This window comes from Balaenoptera ricei, chromosome 20, assembly GCF_028023285.1.
Source record: "Balaenoptera ricei isolate mBalRic1 chromosome 20, mBalRic1.hap2, whole genome shotgun sequence".
NCBI lineage: Eukaryota > Metazoa > Chordata > Mammalia > Artiodactyla > Balaenopteridae > Balaenoptera > Balaenoptera ricei.
Window position 1 is genome coordinate 54,991,515 of NC_082658.1, and position 19,006 is coordinate 55,010,520.

Here is a 19,006-nt window from a genome sequence, read left to right on the forward strand (position 1 = left end):
TTCCTCAAAGGCCCCACCCACCTGACCACTCATTTTACTTGCCCATCCCTGCATAACACTAGACAAAATACAGGGGAGGGGAGGAGGGACAGGGAGTTGAAGCCCGTGGGAGGCCAGGAGTGGAACAAGAAAGGGTGTTGGTGTCTCTTATGGCCATCACACATTTTGTGCCTCAGTTTCCTTTCAGTTTGGAGAAAAGGCTTCATCTGGGAGATGAAGATCTTGTGCCCAGCAGGCTGTGTTAATGTTTCTGCCTGGAGGTCAGAGCAAAGTCAGCTTGAGCCTAGTGGCTGCAGCAATTACAATGAAGTACCTAGGGTCAACAGGCTCTCACACCTACTCAACTGCTGGAAGTTGTTGTCCTAAGAGGGAGAATAGGGCTACAACTTGTAGGGATCCCTGTGGGACAAGGTTAGCATGTCCCTGTCCAGCCAGACCCACCAGCCACGCCAATAATTGCACCTGGCATCCCACTGTGGAGCACAGTTCGTTTGTCTTGTTGGTTTATTGGCCTAGAGAGTTGGACACACACACAAATGCGGAGATAAATATTGGTCAGTTTCTCTAAATCTGGGTCCTCACTACGTATAGAGCTAGAGTCTGTAGAATTCTAAATCTTGCGTGCTGTGGCACAGAACCAGTGGCCTTTCCACTCCACTGTCACCCTTCTTCCCAGGGAACATGGGGAAAGAGGGCACAAACTGACAAGACTTGATAATTTTCAAAAGACAGAATTGCAAAATCCTGAATTTTCAACATGTGAAATTCACAATATTCAAGTTCCCCAACTCAGATACATGTATTTTAATCGCCATTTCGCCACAATCTCCTTTGTTGCCCAGAACCACCAAATTCTGGAAACTATTTTCCTAAATCATATTTTCAAAAAAATAAATGTCTACAGTCTCAGTTCTCCCAAAATGTCCATGGTTTTAGAATTTTGACCTGTTCTGAAATTCAAATTCCCTGGTCCATCCTCAACCCCTTCCATCTCTGTGCCTTTTTGCCTCAGAGGAGTGCAGGTTAAGGATATAGGGGGACTGTTAACGCATCTGCCCCCTGCCTCCAAGGCCTTCCTCAGTCTCTCTTATGGTTCCGCTGTGTATATATATATATATATATATTTTATATATATAATTTGTGTGTAGATATATATGTATTCTTTATTATGTACTTTTTTCGCAGTTTTTCTAAAGTGCCAGAAACAAGATTTGTGGGAATATTTTTAGTGATTTTTTTTTTTTTTTTGCATTTTTCCCCGTTTTAAACTTTTCTCCCCCTTAAAAATTGGAACTCGGTATGGTACATTCAGTAGGAAACTCTTCACTCGGACTGTGGCCAAGACCAAGAAAAGTGCAAAGAGACAGAGGAGGAGTGAAGGAGCGACACTCCTCCGTGGTTAACATTCAGGGAGCCTGTCGAAAACCTCCCCTTTCCTTATGCTGGGAGGGCGAGAAGAGGCAGGAGGATGCTCCCGTCTCTCCCCCCAAACCCCCTCCCTCCAAAAGCCATGATCTTGCCCTTTCAGCATCAGTTGAGAGGGCAGCCATCTTGGCCCAAAAAAACAGTAGCTGAGAAAAAGGCTGCCATTTTGATGACAACTTTTCCCCTTTTTAAACTGCACTCCTCTAATTCCCATTTTTCAAATTTGCTCCCCCAAACTGGCTCTCCCCTCGTGAGCTGTTCTTTTTTTGGGGGGGGGGTGGATGGAAAATGTTCATCCAATCACAGAGTGGGGAGGCCCAGTTATCAAAGAGAATTAGGAGCAAACATTTCTTCAACTCCCCCACTGGAAGGAAACATAGGGACCCCTGACCAGGGTTAACTAGTGCAAATTAGGGATTAGGGATTTATAAGGTCCCTGTACCCCATCCCTAGGCTGGGATCTTTGGGTGTGGGGAACTGAGTCAAAGATGGGGTGTAAGGTGCTATTTTGCAGGGAAAGTTGGTGGGGATACCCCAAAGCCCACCAAGGGAGTAGGATGGTTCCCCAAAAACCATCTGGAGTGATTGGTGAGGGAAGTGATACTGGGGGAAAAGGGGGGTTAAGGTAGGGATGGGAGGTCATGTGCAAATCTTGGGCTTACCCACCCATCCAACCCCCATCCATTTTTCTGGCTATTTGGTCTAGTCTGGGAGAAACCATCGGGAAAAAAAAAGGGAGAAAGTAGATTCCCTTCCCCATCCCATATAGAGCTCCTCCCTCCTGGCCCCCAAATCTGGTTTAGCCCAGAAGAGGCCATATGTAGAGGCAGGAAGAGGTGCAATCTACCCACCTCTTTTGCCTTGGAAGAGTCTGGGGCTCACTAGATTTGAGGGTCAAAGTAGGGCTGAGATTGGTGCTGCCCTGGGCTGGGAAAGTACTCAGCCGTGGAACAGATAGGTAGCCCTCCCCCCAGCACCTCCTTGACCTGGATGGGAGAGGCCATCTCCAGAGTCTAGGAGTATAAGGAGGAATATGGAAGATCCAAAGGCGTGGAAGCCAAGGAAGGGATGGCATCTTAATGTGAAGGAAACGGGCACAGAAACCCACCCTCGGGAAGAATGGAATCGAAAGCCACACTCCCAGGTGGGTAAGTGTCAGGTATCACAATGGTCTGGTCCAGGCCCTGGGCCACAAAGGATGGAATGTGCTGGGAAGCATCTGGGCAAGGGCTTAGAGAAAGCTTCAGAACGAGGGGGGAACATTAGGTGAGAGAGATGGTTTCCCCCTAGGTTTACGAATCAGGGGGGCGGGTTAGACATTCAGAGCTGGTGGGGGCTATGAGTAGAGATTCATTTAAGTATATTGCTCAGTTGCCCCAAGGGCTGGAGAAGGGATGGGAGCTGGCCCTGCCCCTCACGGAGGCCATTCCCTGGAGGAGAACTGAGAGGGGAACCACCAAAGATCCCTTCCCAGGTGGTGGGAAAACTACAATCTCACACAAAGCAGCCTGACCCCTGAGCTCCAGAGGCCCCCAAGTCCCTGCACAAGAGTGTGGAGGGGCTCCCAAGGGGCAGGGAGGCCAGGGAGCTGGTAGTGGCGGGGGTTCAGGGAGGGTGGCATCTGGTGAAAGGGGGGATCTGGGCCCAGAGCTCACCCCACATCTCCCTTCTGGGTTCTTTCAACCCCTGCCCTTTCCCCTTCTCCCTTAGGGGGGACTGGTGGAGGGAGAGTTGGGGGCGGTGGAGTTGGGGGGGTAGGGGGTGCTGCTTGAGGATTGACTGCGTAGCCAAAGACCCCTGGTAGGAAGGGAAGGGCACCCCCACCCTTCTCATCAGGTAGGACCATGTTAAGAGCAACTGGGAGAGCGGCCAAGTTGCTGAAGTTGTAAGGGTAGGCGGCAAGAAGCTGGGGCCCATAGACGAGTGGGTAGGGCTCAGGGTAGAAGGTGACTTTGGCAGCCCCCATCCCCTCCATCCGGTCCCCCCGCCCAGCCCCCACTGGCCCCTCACTCCCAGCTTTTCCCCTGCCACTGCCAGATTCCCGGCCGCTCCCGATCAGAGCCAGTGGAAATTCCTGCACAGGTGGGTACGCATAGGTACCCCCTCCTGCCACCACTGAGGGCTCCTCCCCCCCTGAGATGACAGGGTCCTGGAGCGAGGCGGTTTTGGAAGCTTCCTCAGCAGCAGCGCTCCCGCCACCCGCCTCCCCGCTGGATGAGGAGACTTGCATCTCTTGGGGAGCCTCCTCCTTGACGTCCCCGGCTCGGGTGCCAGCGCAGCCCTTGGAGTAGGCAATGACAGGCGTGGGGGTACCCCCGGGCCGCTCGGCAGCATGCCTCTGCCCGTGGCGGCTCAGGGCGGCTGCCGTCTTGCACACCTTGGCGCAGTGAGGGCAGGCGAAGCGGGTGGAAGGCTTCCGTCCAGCCCGGGAGTTGTGGGAGCCCCCGCCGTGGGCCTCCTGGTGCTTGCGCAGCTTCCTCAGGGTGGCAAACGTCTGGGCACAGTCTCCGCAGCGGTGCCTCCGCTCGCCACGGGCACGCCCTGTGGGGCCCTCGGCCGCCGGGGTCTCCTCCCAGCTCCTCCGTTCCAGCTTCTGTCTCCAGCGAGGCGGCCGGCGGCCTCTGGGCATCCCGCCGCCCCCGCTGCTGCCCGGGCCTGCGGCTCCAGCCTTGCGCTTGGGCTTGTACGAGTAGTAGGGCCTCCAGAGCTGGTCCTCCCCTCCAGCCTTCGATTCCTCCTCCTCCTCGTCTTCCTCCTCCTCCTCCTCCTCCTCCTCTTCTTCCTCCTCCTCCTCCTCGCTCTCCTCCATCTCCTCTCCGCTCAGCTCCCCAGGACGCAGGTCAGTTTCTGAGATGCGGCGCTTGACAATAGCCTCCTCGCCGATTCGTACAGTGATCTGACACAGTGGAGGTGGAGCCTGCAGCTGAGAGGGACCCCCGCCCCCGCCAAGCCCACCAGCTGGCTTGGCCGTGTAGGTCAGAGTCCTTGTGGCCCGTGGGTTCCGGCCCTTGGCCTCCTCCGTGGCTGTGGCTGGGCTGCCGGCTGGGGCTGGGCTGGCTGGGGCGGCTGCAGGCACGGGGGGAGGAGGTGGGTACTCACGTTTTTTGGGGGGCCGTGGCGGAGCAGTGTAAGTGATGACTGAGGCGGCTTGGGCCCCCCCTGTGCTGGCCGGCCCACTCCCTGCTCCACCACTGCTGCTACCCCCATGTACAATGACAGAGGGAGCTGGGTGGGCAAAAGTGATGACAGACGGTGGGGGGCCAGGCTCTGGGGCAGGTGGGGGTCCGGGTGGTGGGCTGGCCGGCATTGCCGCAGGGGCCGGAGTGTTGAGGCTCGGAGAAAGGGGGGCCTCGGGGGCTCCCTGGCTGTAGGTCTTGTAGGGCCGCTTGGCCGCCCGCATGGGGAGCAGGCGGTACAGCTTGAGGGTATTGAGCTTGGGCTTATAGCCTCCATTGGGCGTCTTCTCACTGGCTAGGAGGCCCGGGCTAATGCCATGGAAGGCTCGCTGGTGGGTCTTCAGGTTATAGTAGGTGACAAAGGTCTCCCAGCAGAAGATGCACTGGTACCTGGGCCAGGACGGCATGGAACAGGGCAGGGACAGAGCCAGTTGAGTCAGGGGCCCTGAAGCTAGGGCCTCAGCTTCCCACGTCCTCTCCTGCCTCCACTCAGACCTTGAACTGCCCCAGCCATTTGCTCACCCTCCTTTCAGGCTGCTTGTCTCACCCTGCCAGCCTCAGAAAGGACACCAGTCCCAGTACAGTGCCCCCCACTGGCTGTGAGATGCCAGGCCTCAGCTGTTCCGTCTGTGAACTGGGAATAATCACACACCTTGCCTAACTCCCAAAGCCTTCTTCTGAAGCTCACATGACAGAATGGGGAAATGTCTTATGAACAGGGGTACATTACAACCGTTGGTGGACATGCCTGAGCTCCCCATAGTCCTGTCCCATGAGGCAACTTTCTCTTCCTCGGTCTTTTCCACATCACCAAGCCAGGACATGACACCTGGAGGTGCTAATAAACATCAGCGGAAGGAAACGGGGCTGAAGGGAGGCAGAAGGGTGAGTGATGGAGAGCAGGTGAGCAGGGGCTAGTGGGTGAGCAGGCGTCTCAGGATGACTTTCTAGGCCCCACGCTCTGCCCATTCTCTCCCTTGTCCCTGTGATCCCTGAGTGGACAAGGTCCCATGTGACCCCTCCACCCCCACCCCAACCGGTCCCTGGCCATGCAGGCCACTCACCTGCGCTCCCCGGTGTGCCACACCTCGTGCTTGGTACGGTACTCAGCCAGGGCGAACACCTTCTCACAGTAGCGGCAGGGGTACTTCCTCCGCCACGAGTGTACATTGCTGTGCCGCTTCAGGCTGGACAGGGTCACGTAGGAACGCTCACAGGCCGCGCACACGTACAGCACGTGGCCGCCCACCACCTTCACCACGTGCTCGGGACCACCTCGGAAGCCCACTGGTGGGGGCAGGGCTGAGGCGTCCACTCCTGAAGGGCCACTGGGGCCAGAGCCCCCGGCTCCCAGCCCTGCAGACCCCCGAGTGCTGGCCCCCCTACGACACTGTGCCTCATGGGTCTGCAGCCGCTTGGGATGGATGAAGCTTTTCCCACATCGGGGGCAGGGGAGGGGCCGCCGGGGCAGGGGGGGCTGTGAGTCAGGGGCCTGGGCCTCAGCCCTGTCACCCTCCCACTCCCCGGCTGGCCTAGGCCCAGGCCCGAAGTTGTCTTCTTCAGGCTGCGAGGTGGCCATGGGGGCTGGGGCAGGAGGTACCCAGGCATCACCTCCCTCCCCCAGGCCCTGCAGGCGGGAGATGCCCAGACGCCGCCCCAGAGCGCCGATCTCTGCCACGGCTGCCCCGTCCCCCCCACCACCAGGTAGTGCCAGCCGGGCACTGTAGATGAAATTAAGGACATCAGAGAAGGCAGCTGCTGGGACCCCTGGCAGCTCCAGGACCCGGGGTGGGGATGAAGCGGGAGGTGAGGGTGGAGGGGGAGAGGAGGAGGAAGAGGAGGAGGAGGAAGAGGAGGAGGAGGAGGAGGAAGAGGAGGAGGAGGAAGAAGCTGTGGTGGAGGCAGGGTTGGGGGCAGAGCCCCCAGTAATTGGTGGGAGGGGCAGTGGGGCTGAAGCGAGCAGGGCCTCTCTGAAGAAGGGACTAGAAGCAGCCAGGACGCTGCGGTGAGCAGGGAACTTGGTGTCTCCGGCTATGAGGGTGACGTCACAGAAGAGGCCACGGAGCCGCTGCTCATTGAGCTGGCGCAGGACGGCGGGGGCATGGGACGGGTCTGTCACCTCTGCTGGGGGGGGCATGGCGCCAGCCTAGATGGAGGAGAAGAGGCCAGGGGAGGATCTCAGAGGCTGGGCAGAGGGCAGGGGCCTCTAAAATCAGAGGTGAGCTGGGAGGGGATTGGAGGCTGTTGGCCAGAGACTGGTGGAAGGCTGACTGACTTCTGGTCACAGAAGTGAGGGGTTAACCTTAGCCACCCCACGTCCGGCCAGCATCCAACGCCCGCATGTCAAACATCGGGGGCTGGAAGAGGCCAAGAATACCTCAGGTCTTGATGAAGGTCAGGGGTCAAGATTTCCAAGTCACAGACTAGCGAGGTAAGCAGTGGACACCTCTCCCCCACTGGGAGGGGGAGGAAGGCCCCACAGCCGCTGCTGACCATTCCTCAGGACTCCCCGGCCTGGACAACACGGCTGCTTTGCTGGCCTGCTGCCTCGGGCCCCGTCTCCCTCGGGGCAGACCTCTCGCACCACCTCACCTGAGAGCACAGCCAACATGGAGCAGAGCGGGGGTGGCTCAGCGAGTCCCTTCTGCCGGGCCTCTTCCCTCTGTGGGGAAACAGAAACCGCGTCCTCAGGAAGGGAACCGGGCGGGAGGGGACCGGGGAGGAGGGGGGTGGCGCAGCGTGCAGGGCCAACGAGGCCCGGGCTGCTCTGCAGACCCTGACCCTCCTGGGAGCCCGACAGGTTATTTGCTGAGCTGCCTCCAGTTGGACCTAGGAGTTCACACAAATTATTGCAAAGCCTTGTGCTGCTGGTGCCCAGAAGTACAGGAACAAGATAATTTGCATATTCCCGATTTGCCTCAAAACAATCCAGGAGCATAGTTCAATCCCGTAGGTCCAGGGAAGCCCGCTGGATCACTCTCAAGTCCCTTTGGCCCAATCTTCCGGGGCTCAAAGGAAATCAAAGATTTGCATGTTGTCTTTCACTATAATAGTCTCATTTACATATCAAAATAGATTTGTTTGAGCTTTTTCATTGGACCAAGCTGCTAGATATTCAAATTAGCAGAGAACCTCTTCACATTAAATCTCAGAGGGGGTTTCTGGCCTAGGTGCCAGGTGACCACTGAAGACCACGAACTCTTGCACACACGCCAGCTTGCTCCAATCTCTGAAGGGCACTAAAAGGCCACCAGACCAGAAGTGAGGAAGCTTGGGTCCCACTCCTTATTCTGAGAGCTGGTGGCTTTGCGACTTTGGCTTAAAAAGGGGGGTGGGGAACGCAACCCCTATCTCACTCTTGCTGGGAGGCTCATCCAAAAGGAATAGCAGGCAGCCCAAATGTGAGCTGTGGTGGTCACTGCCCAGAAAGCACCTCACAGCCTCGGCTTTGGGGGCTAATTTTTCAGTTGAATATCTCAATTCCAGAGCCATAGAATAACTTAGCCAAAGACACACAGAGCTGGTCATAACAGGTGGGGCCCGTTCACAGACCCAGGCCTCTTGACCTGAGAGCAGAGCTCTCAGCCCCTCTCATCCACCCTCCATGAAGCCTGGGAGCCCTCCCCTTGCACACGCCCTGCCCTGGGTCACACATGACCTCCGAGGTGTCCTGCGTCAGGAGTTCCTCATACAATTCCCATCCCCCGGAAAACGCTCTCTTCCCATTTATTACTCATACTATCTGGACTAAGATGCCTTCCCTCCACAGCCCATTTCATGTTCCCAAAAGACTGCTCTGAGTCCTGTCCTGGAGGAGGAGGAGGGTGGTAAACAGGGGTGATATTCAAAAGTTCTAACAGCCCCGACTGCCAGGCACACACCTAGGTCAAGTGCTTCCCCATCAGTTGCTGGATTGCGGGTGGGTCAGGAATCCAGGGGAAGGGGCCCCGTTCGCGATCTGGTGTTCAGTTCTATAAAATGGGGAAAGAGAGCAAGGCCTCCCACTCCCTTCTGTGACAGCCACCAGCTGACAGGGACCCCCAAGAGTCGATGCTCTACTTGTATTACCTCATTTGTTCCTCATCACTACCCTAAAAGGTAGCAGTTAGCTTCTTGACTTTAAAGTGACAGGCTGAGGCTCGGAGATGCTAGGTAGCTGCCCAAGGATATATGACCAGTTAGTAGCAGGGCTGGGATCTGATCCCAGGAAGTTTGGCTCAAAAGCCTGCGTTCTTGATTATATCACATCAGGATGAAGGACACGTTTACAGCTGTGATACTGTGATATAACAAGAAATAAAGTTGACCCTTGAACAACACAGGTTTGAACTGCACAGGTCCACTTACACGTGGATTTTTTTCAATGGTAAATATGACAGTACTACACGATCCGAGGTTGGCTGAATCCGAGGATGCGGAACCTTGGATACGGAGGCCCGATTGTAAGGCTATACTTGGATTTTCCACTGCGTGGAGGGTCTGCGCCCCTAACCCACACACTGTTCGAGAGTCAACTGTAATATATTTGGTCTTTGTCCCCATTGCTGACACAGAGCTCCTAAAACTCTTGTAATTTCCCAAGTGATAGGGGTGCTAGGGGCATCTTATTCTAACGTTTGGTCTTTCAGCCCAGTTCTTGCCATCAAGCTCCTAAACTCCTTGGAATTTCCTGGGTGATAGGAGTGTCTCTTGTTCTAATGAGGCGACTCTTGGTGGGATCCCGGATGGGGGCTGGTCACCAGAAAGACCAAGCCATGATTAGAAGTTTGGAACTTTCAGCCCCAGTCCCCCACTGCCTCTGGGGAGAGAAGAGGAACTGGAGACTCAGTTCATAATCGATCATGCCTATGTGATGAGGCCTCCATAAAAGTCCCTGAACTATGGGGTTCAGAGAGCTTCTGGTTGCTAAACACATCCTCATGGCGAGAGGGTAGTGCGCCCCAACTTTGTGGAGACAGAAGCTCCTGTACTCAGGACCCTTCCAGACCTCGCCCTCCGTACCTCTTCATTTGGCTAGTATCATATCCTTTATTATATAATAAACCAATAAATGTAAGTATTTCCCTCAGTTCTATATGCCATCCTAGCAAATTATCAAGTCTGAGGATGGGGTCGTGAGAAAGCCCGATGTCTTGATGGTCAGTCAGAAGTACAGGCGGTCTGAGGAATTCCCTGGTGGTCCAGTTGTTAGGACTCTGTGCTGCCACTGCAGGGGTCATGGGTTCAAACCCTGGTCAGGGAACTAAGATCCCACAGGCCGCACGGCACAGCCAAAAAAATAAATAAAATAAAATAAAAATAAAAGCTCTTTAAAAAAAAAAACTACAGGAGGTCTGGGCTTGCAAACTGGTATCTGAAGTGGGGGCAGTCTTGTGGGACTGAGCCCTTAACCTCTGGGATCTGATGCTATCTCCAGGCAGACAGTATCGTAATTGAACTGAATTGTAGGACACCCAGCTAGTGTCAGAGAACTGGTCAGTGTGGGGAAAAAAACGCACACATTTCGCGTCAGAAGTGTCATGAGTTGAGTGTATAGGAAAACAGTTATGTTTTTCTTCCAACAGCACCCACTAGGGCCGCCACCAGCCCATCTAGGATCTTTGCGAAAATTAGAGGAAGGGGAAAAAAATAGAGGAAAGGCCTCTTCCTCCATAAAGTAGCAGCCCTGCACAGCAAAGCTTGATTCCGGCCCCCACTCACCCCCTTGGCCAGGCCTGCCCACCTGCACAGCCATATGGGCTTGGTGCCTACTGAGGCATGGCTGTGTGCTGACTGCCAAGATATTTGGACAAGGCCTATCAAAGCTTTTTAGAACCACAGAGGTCCAAGGCTGGCCTGGTCCTTGGAGATCATCTAGAACCATCATCATCATGGTACTTGCAGCTGCCATTGATGAGAAAAATATTATGTGCCAAATCTAGTGCTAAGCATTTTATCTGCATCATCTCAACACTCAAAAGGACCACAGTGAGGCAGGGGCTAGTGTCAACCCCATTGTACAGATGAGGAAACTGAGGCTTTAAATACTCTAGACACCTCACTTGCAGGTAGAGAGAACGTAGTGACAGGGTGACTTGCCCCTGGTCTCACTGCTAACCAAGCTGGGTTTGGACCCTGCTCTCCTGAGTTCAACTGCCCCACCAGTGGCCACTGCCCTGCAAGGGTTTATGGGAGGTGGAGAAGACACTAGTTATGGGACCCTGGGCAAGTTACTTAACCTCTTTGTATGTCAGTTTCCTTGTCGATGAGGTAGGGATAATGAGAAGTGCCCACTACATAGGGTTGTAAAGAATAAACTGATGACTGGCAGTACGTAGAAGAGTGCCTGCCATGCAGCAAATGCTCAGGAAGTGCTAGCTCTTATTATCATCTTGGAACTCAGTCCCGGAAAATGGTGGGGGGAAGTGGTGAAGAAAAAGGGGCAGAAATCAGGCTTCAGGGTAGGTTTGATGGCTCTGTGGTTTTTAGTTTGTTTTTACCATTTCTCTACTCTTAACTGGCTGTGTGATCTTAGAGGTGTGACTGAGGTGCGGATCTGAGGGCTGCCACCAGATACACTCCACCTCTTGCTGTTCCCTCTGCCTGGAATGTTCTTTCCTCAGGTAGCCTCATGCCTTGCTGCCCCACCTCCTTTAAGCCTGGACTCAAAAGTCACCTTCCCCCAAGGCCCTCCCTGGCCGCCCCATACCTCCTCAAACTCCCTATCCCTCTCCCCTACTTTATTTTCCTCCTTGGCATTTAGTAAGACATACTGTTCATTCGTCGCCAGACTGCAAGCTCCAGGGGAGGAGAGATTTCTGTCTGCTTTGTTCACTGCTACCTCCAGTGCTTAGAACAGTGCCTGATACATAGTGGGAGATCAAAAACATTTTGGGTAAATGAATGAACCTGCTTTCTTAAAGTCGTCCTGGAGTGTGTCCACCTTCAGGAAGGACACCATCCTCAGTCCTGGACTGACTTGGCCAGGAGTTGGGGGTGGCGAGTGTAACTTGACCACTTCCAGGGTGCTCACGCTTTGCCTGATTTACCTCCAGGGCTTTACATGCGTTGCCTCATTTAATGGTTTCCTCAGCCACCCAAAGTTGGCATTTATATTATCCCAATTTTACAGATGAGGAAACTGAGGCTCACAGAGGGATTTACCTTGCTCAAGGTCACACAGCTTGTGAGCAGCAGAGTCAAAATTCAAATCCAGGCCTATGTGAACCCAGATGCAGGGTCCTTCCCTCTGCCACACCGCCGGGGCCAGCGGGCTGCCGAAATCACCATGCAAGGTCTCACGTGCTAAATGGTAACTGTGTCACGTCTGACTCCACCCTTTCCCTCACTCTCCACATCCAGCAGCCACTGAGTCTGGTCAAATCTGCGACCCAGTTTTTTTTGTTTTTTGTTTTCTTTTTTGGCCATGCTGTGCGGCTTAGGGGATTTTACTTTCCCGACCAGGGATCAAACCCGGGCCCTCAGCAGTGAGAGCGCGGAGTCCTAACCACTGGACTGCCAGGGAATTCCCTGCAGCCCAGCTTGGGAATGGCTCTGGAAACCTTCCCTCTAACCGGCCTCTGGCCCCCAAACTAGCTCAGGGCCTTGTTAACACTCTCATGGTCCAAGGCCATGGCCTCCCAGCTAGTCCCCTGCTTCTGGTCTTAGCTTCTACCATCCAGCCTTCCTCTCACTGAGGATCAACGGCCCCGAAGCAGCTCAGGTGGCATCACTCCTGGGCTCAGAAACCTTCTCGGGCCTCCACTCCAGAATAAAGCTCAAATTCCTCAGCCGAGCATTCGAGTCTAATTCCCATCTTCCTCTCTATTCTTGCGTTGCATGAGTCTCCCCTTAAGCACACGCTGTGCTCTCCATCCTCAGCTGTCCCACACCTTCATGCCCTCGCCCATGCTGGTTCTCCTGCTAGAAATACAACCTTCCCCCAGCCTCTTCCCCAAATCCCTCCAAAATGTTAAGATCTACCTCAAATGCCATCTCCCTTTGGCCCTCCCTGACCCTCAGGACAAGAACAATCTCTCCTTCGCCCGGTTCATCAACGTTTTGTGCTCCTGTGGACAGTATCCAGGATGCTAGCCCTCCCAGGCTGAGACTCCCTGAGTCACTGTCTAAACACCAGTCTTCTGAAATGGATTGGTGCAGGTGTTAAGTTCTGCAGAAATTGGGCAGAAGTGTGTGTGTGTTTGGCGGGGGTGGTGCACAGAGAGGCCCACAAAAAGCTTCAGAAGGGCACTAGAGGACACATATAAAGAGCACATGATCTGGAATCAGACTGGCTGGGTTCAAATCCAGGTTTACTTCTTACTAGCTAAGTGGCTTTGGGCAAATTACTTCTCTGGGCCGCGGCTGGCTCATTTGAAAAAGGGAGGTAATTAGATCTCCTACTTCCATGAGGCGTTGGGAGGACTAAATGAGTGACCATACGTAAAAGCACTGAGGACAGTGCCTGGTCACAGTGTTAAATAAGTGTTTACTGTTGTTATTAATCAAGCCCCAGGAAGGGGCTCAGTGCTGGCAGAGGGCTGACAGTGGCTGGCACAGGCATAGTCCCCAGACTGTAGCTACTTTCCAGGTACATTTTCCATGTGCTACCTACCTACAGCCCTGTTGGAAGACGGACAGGGCAGGTGATTAGCCCCATTTTAAAGATGAGGAACTGAGGCTCACTTAGGGAAGGTGCCAGCGAGGAAGTGGTAGGGCCCGAATTCCTCAGTTCTAGTCTAGGCCTCCTTGCCCTCCACCAGGCCGTGGTGCACCTGTTGTGCGGGCCTGACATAGCAGCCAGCATGCCCCCGTGCAGGGGGGCCTGGCCGTAGTGTCCTCCCTGCCCCAATGCACACGCACTCTCCCCGCCAGGCCAGGCGCAGACCACAGCGGTATGTACACTTGGAACACACACACACACACACACACACATCTACAGAAGGGCCTGGGCCCCAAAGGTGAGGAAAACCTGTTCTGAGGAATCTGCCTAGCGAGCAAATTCCATTCCCAGACCCTTCCACAGTCGCAGGAGGGGCCCAGTGTGCGTCACAGAAGAGACAGAAAAGCAGAGATCCCTGCAAGGGGGGCAGAGAGAGGGTTGAAGCAGGAGGAGGAGACTGAAAACTTCATGTTTCTTTTTTCCATTTCAGTGACAAGAGTCACACCCGGCCTTTACATAAACATGGCCAAGGAGCCGCTCCGTCCAAGTTGAGTTTCCTCGCAGCCGCCAGGCCTCTCCACCCGGTGACCCTGACGCGCTGGGCGGGCCGGCGAGGGGCTAGCACCAGACCCTGCACAGACAAGCTGGGCTGCCCGACAACACCCAGGCCTCCCGCCGGCTGCCCTTGCTCTGCCCCATATTTATCTCCCCGCCTTCTTCATAACATATCCCCACAGCAGCCCCACATGGCCACTCCAACACGCAGAGGCAGGCACGCACACACAGCTCGCGGCTGATCTCTGGAGGCCGAGGCCCACACGGCCCTGGTCACGCCATCGCCCTCCCCACAAGTGTTTTCTGACAAGCTCGCTTCCCAGCCCAACAGCACAGATGGGCTCCCACAAACGACGTCACAAAAGAATCCCGTAGGGAATGTCGCAAACACACAACCTTCCCCTCGCTCGGCTGCCCCCGATCCCACAAACACAACCTGCATGTTCCACCCAGGGCCCCTCACACTGGTGCCAGCCACCCCACGGGTACCTGAGACACACCCTGGGGCTTCTCACTTCCTGCAGGACCCGCGGGACCTGAGTTCTAGACATGCACCACCCTGTGCCCTCCCTCCCCCGTGCCACCTGATCGTCACATGGACCCAAGAACCCATCCAGCGGGCCATCCTCTCCGAGACTGGACCACACCTCAGCAGGGCCGCATGAATGGGACGGGACCCGACACCTTCCCACTCAGACTCAAGGGTACACAACTGCCCCCTCCAGCTGGGCACACAACACCCTGCACTCCGGCGCCCTCCACAGCACTTACCCCTCGCCAGCTACGCAGAAAACAACAGTTCCCAAATAGTTCATATGTGCAGCGCCAGACACATATGTGCAAGAAAACACACGCCGCTGTAAAACATAAAACCCCACACCTAACAAACTCCGCAGGTACTGTGCCTGGCTTCAAATGCGGACCTGTCAACCAAAGCCACAGGGCCGCATCTTGTAATTCTGTCCCACAACACTGGACCCCCTCCATCTGGCTTTCTGTCCCCATGGCCCGGGAGGGCCCTGCAGGACCCCTGGCTGCCACACCAGCCAACAGTGGTGACCAGGAGAGGTTTACCTTGCCCCACAACACAGCAGGAGACACACAAGCTCCAGGACTCACAGCCACAACCCTGCCCCGACGGCGCGGCGGCTCCGGGTCGCCTGCTCGTCCTGCGCACCCCGCACACCCCAACTCTGGGGAGCTCGGCGGCCCACCCCTCCCCCCCCACGCCTGGCTCCTACGCCATCGCCCTCCCAGCGGCTTGCAGCGCCGGCCCGGGCTCACACCCGCCCCGCCCCACCCCAACGTGCCCCACGGGGGGAGGGGGACACTGGGCTGCAGAATTAACCCTTCAGGCCGGGAATGAGCGAGGCCCTTTCCACGGTCCCAGGCGATCGCGCCCCCCCGGCCGCCGCTGGGTCGGACGCCGTACCCGGGCCCCCTTAGTCGCCCCCCCAGCGCCGTGCGCGCCTGGAGGCGGGGCCAGATTCAGCCCCCGACCCCTGAGCCCCCAGGTCAACCCCAAGGGGGAGTGGTCGCGGCGCGGGGCGCGGCCCGGGCCCCCGCGGCACCGGGCAGCGGGGAGGGGGCCCGGTTGTTGGCTCCGGTCCGCCCTGGCCCTGCCCGGTTCGCCCTGGGGCCCACCTGACTGCGATGGCGCCGCGTCCGCCAGGCCCGGCTCATCACCGAGGCCGCCCCCGGCCGCTCCGGTTTCGCCCGCCTCCAGCTCCGGCTCCGGCTCCGGCCCCGGCCCCCCCAGCGCCCGGCCCCGGCCCGGCCCCGCCGCCGCCGCCGCCGCCGCCGCCGCCGCCGCTGACATCATCGGCTCCCCCCGCCCCGGTCCTACCCCCACCCCCACCCCCGGAAACAGTACCCCCCCAGCGCCGCCGCCGCCGCCGCCGCCGAGAGGAGGCTGGCGCAGCGCAGCCGGCACAGACACCAGGCTCCGGGATCGGGCTCGGGGCGAGCGCGCCCGACGGCCTGCGCCCGGACCGATCCCGGGAAGGGAACGGCACCACGCAGGGCGGCCGGACGGGTGGGCACCGAGCTAGGCTCGGGCCTGGCTGCAGCAGCAGCGGTGCGGGGCCGCACGACCACCCACTCCCTGGGAAGGGGTTATCCCCCCCCCCCCCGCCCACTTCACGCCCTTCACTCAGTGGTGCACACCGCCCAGAGCACGCACACCCTCTCCGCAGACACACAACGTGGCAGGCTCACAATCAGGCCCAATGGGACCCGCAGACCCAGGCTCAACACACTCAGAGGGGCAGCCCTGGAGAAACACACACACACACACACACACTCTCCCTCTCCAGAAATGCACAGGGACCCCCCCCCGCGCCCCCCCCCCCGCCAGGCCGCGAGCTGGGAACGCCCCAGCCCTACAGAACAGGTACACGTAAATGGCTACCAGCGCAGATGAACACGCAGCTTGCTATTTTGTTCCCACCGGCAGAAATATCCACGTCTATATACTCTGCGTAAATGCAGAGGACTTGGTGTGGACCTCCTGGGACAGCACCAACACCACCAGGTGGAAGCACACAGAGGAGAAACACATTCCTGAAACTCCAGAGGGACAGTCCCAGAGACTCCTCCCAGGTGTTCAAAAATTCAAAACTCAGGAGAAAGAGGAGCTGGCCCTCAGAGATCCTTTCCATAAAACCTTTCTGAAATCGGGCAAGACATAAATAAACAAATTAACTAAAAACCGAAGATGTCTCATCACAGAGGTAGTTGAAAAGAGGAAAAAAAGAATCAGACAGACTCTGGAGTCACAAAAATGTAAAGCAAGCAGAGTTGGAAACAATGAGAAAATAGGCCCACCCCCACCTCAGGGAGGTTCCAAGGAAGAACTCCACCAGCCCTCCAACCAGCTCACAATGGCTGGAGTTCTGAAGGGCCCAGGGCCCCTGAGCCAGGAGGAGAGGAGGAAGTCCAAGGAAAGATGGTGAGTGTGGGGCGCAGGGGAGCACAGCCCCCTTCCCTGTAGCTCCTGGCTGCTCCCTTCCCCCTCCTTCTCTAAAACTTCCCAGCTTTCCTAGACACCCACAAGCGAAATTCATAATGGTGTTCCCAGATGTCCCTGGAACCTGTGACATCACACAGACACACAGCATCTGAGGTCGCCTCCCCTTCCTCAAACCAACAGAGCATCCCTGGGTCCTCTTCTTCTCCTCCCGGGAACAACTTACCCAGAGAAACACGATGCTCCAGGACCGCTCACTCCCTGCTTCCTGCTTTAGAGGCTCCAGGCCCACACTGTACCACCTCATCCATCTTTCAGGCCCTTTCTAGCTCCCAAGAGTTCCTCGGCAAGACAGCCTGCCCTTCTACTGCCCTACAGGGTCCCAGAACCCAGCCTGGCATTCGCCCTACCCCAGGTCCCCTGGACTATGGCTGCCCTAATGCCCGAGCTCCTTTCTCCCTAACAGGCTGGCTGTCACCCCTACTTCAACCTGCCCGACTTCACCCAGCCATCACCGCCCTCCACTCCGTCCAGCCTCCCCTCGCACCAGCGCTGCCGGCCCTCTGATGTCACCAAGGGCCTGCTCGTGGCCCTGCTGGGTGGGGGCCTGCCCGCTGGCTTCGTGGGCCCCTTCTCCCGTATGGCTTACCAGGCTTCCCACTTACCCTCGCTGGAGCTGCTCATCTGTCGATGCCTCTTCCACCTCCCTGTTGCCCTGCTGCTTAAACTGCGTGGTGACCCCCTCTTGGGACCTCCCGATGTCCGGGGCCGGGCCTGCCTCCACGCCCTGCTCAACGTCCTCAGCATCGGATGCGCCTACAGCGCGGTTCAGGTGGTGCCCGCTGGCAACGCTGCCACCGTCCGCAAAGGTTCTTCCACCGTCTGCTCTGCTCTCCTCGCTCTCTGCCTCGAGAGCCAGCGTCTCAGCGGCTATGACTGGTGTGGCTTGTTGGGCAGCACCCTGGGACTCATCATCATTGTGGGACCTGGACTAGGGACACTGCAGGAGGGGACCACAGGCCTCTACACTGCCCTGGGCTATGTGCTCGCTTTCCTGGGTGGCCTGGCACTGTCGCTGGGCCTCCTGGTGTACCGTTCCCTGGACTTCCCCTCCTGCCTACTGACAGTGGCCTTCCTGTTTGGCTTGGTGGGGCTGGTGGGCTCCGTGCCAGGCCTCTTTCTGCTGCAGACCCCCGTGTTGCCCAACGATCCTCTGAGTTGGAGCTGTGTGGGGGCAGTGGGGATCCTCGCCCTGGTCTCCTTTGTGTGTGTGAGTTATGCGGTCACCAAGGCCCACCCTGCCCTGGTGTGCGCCGTCCTGCACTCTGAGGTGGTGGTGGCTCTGATGCTGCAGTACTATGTGTTCTATGAGACCGTGGCACCTTCTGACGTCATGGGGGCAGGGGTCGTGTTGGGCAGCATTGCCATCATCACCGCCCAGAACCTCAGCTGTGAGAGGGAAGGGCAGGTGGAGGAGTGAGATCGAACTTGAGAGCCTGGGGGTGGGGGGGCGGGACTGGGTAAATAGAAGGAAAAACTGGAATACAAACATAAGAGAACAAGTGACTGGAAGAGAACTGGTGTGGGAGAGTGACACCCCTTGGAGTCAAGGGTGAATTGGGGACTTGGTGGAGAGGGACTGCCTAGAAGACTGCCTGGAAGACCTGGAACAAGCCTGGAGAGCAGCATATTTGGAGTCTAGGCTGGGGCTCGAAGGGAGGTCTGAGGAGCAGATCAAAGCGGCTGAGGCAGGCAGGCCATGAGCCACCGGGAGGATTTTTCCCTCAGCGGCAGAGAGAAAAGCCTTGGGGCTGGAGTGTCTGGGGCTTTCAGGCAAACAGAGCAAGCAGCTGCGGTGGGGGAAGGGAGTGTGTTTTCTTTCCCTGAGCGATGGTTTCCCTTCCTCGTGGTTATGCCTCCCCACCTTGGGGTGGTGACGTGATATTGACATCAAACAAGGATCACTCTGAATATGGCTGTGCAGTTGGTGTCGTCTCTGCTTTGGAAGGACAGTGTAAGTCCTACCCCCTGCTCTTATTGGAGAATCCCTTGGGATCCCCGCACACACCCCCCGCCCCATTTTTGAAATATTCTAGAAGGGGTAGGATTTCCTAATGTTCAGATGCATTGACCCTGAGTCCCCCAGGACTTTTGTGTCCCACCCAATGGCTAATCTGCTTTTCCTGGATTGTCGCGGTCCCGTGATCTCTCCCGGACAGTGGCCAGCGTCCTTCCGGAGAA

At 56.9% G+C, this 19,006-nt stretch overlaps 2 protein-coding genes across 6 annotated transcripts; one reads left to right on the forward strand and one right to left on the reverse strand.

Annotated features, from left to right (window-relative positions):
- Nucleotides 1-486: 486 nt before the first annotated feature.
- On the reverse strand, nucleotides 487-16,316 carry ZBTB4 (zinc finger and BTB domain containing 4). Of its 5 annotated transcripts, none has more exons than XM_059907060.1 (4): nucleotides 16,208-16,316; nucleotides 7,194-7,263; nucleotides 5,666-6,747; nucleotides 487-4,991 (listed from the first exon to the last, which is right to left on the reverse strand). In XM_059907060.1, exons 3-4 carry the CDS (start codon nucleotides 6,736-6,738, stop codon nucleotides 3,077-3,079), a joined length of 2,988 nt encoding a protein of 995 aa, XP_059763043.1. In that variant the 5' UTR covers nucleotides 6,739-6,747; nucleotides 7,194-7,263; nucleotides 16,208-16,316; the 3' UTR covers nucleotides 487-3,076. The 5 variants fall into 5 exon arrangements, with proteins under 5 accessions (XP_059763043.1, XP_059763041.1, XP_059763044.1 ...); XM_059907058.1 differs by lacking the exon at nucleotides 16,208-16,316 and adding an exon at nucleotides 15,442-15,559; XM_059907061.1 differs by lacking the exon at nucleotides 16,208-16,316 and adding an exon at nucleotides 14,872-14,966.
- On the forward strand, nucleotides 9,014-18,259 carry SLC35G6 (solute carrier family 35 member G6). Its single transcript, XM_059906437.1, has 6 exons — nucleotides 9,014-9,043; nucleotides 12,462-12,638; nucleotides 15,188-15,423; nucleotides 15,668-15,832; nucleotides 16,618-16,747; nucleotides 17,232-18,259. The coding sequence occupies exons 1-6, from the start codon at nucleotides 9,014-9,016 to the stop codon at nucleotides 18,243-18,245; spliced, it is 1,752 nt and encodes a 583-aa protein (XP_059762420.1). The 3' UTR covers nucleotides 18,246-18,259.
- The last annotated feature ends 747 nt before the right edge of the window (nucleotides 18,260-19,006 follow it).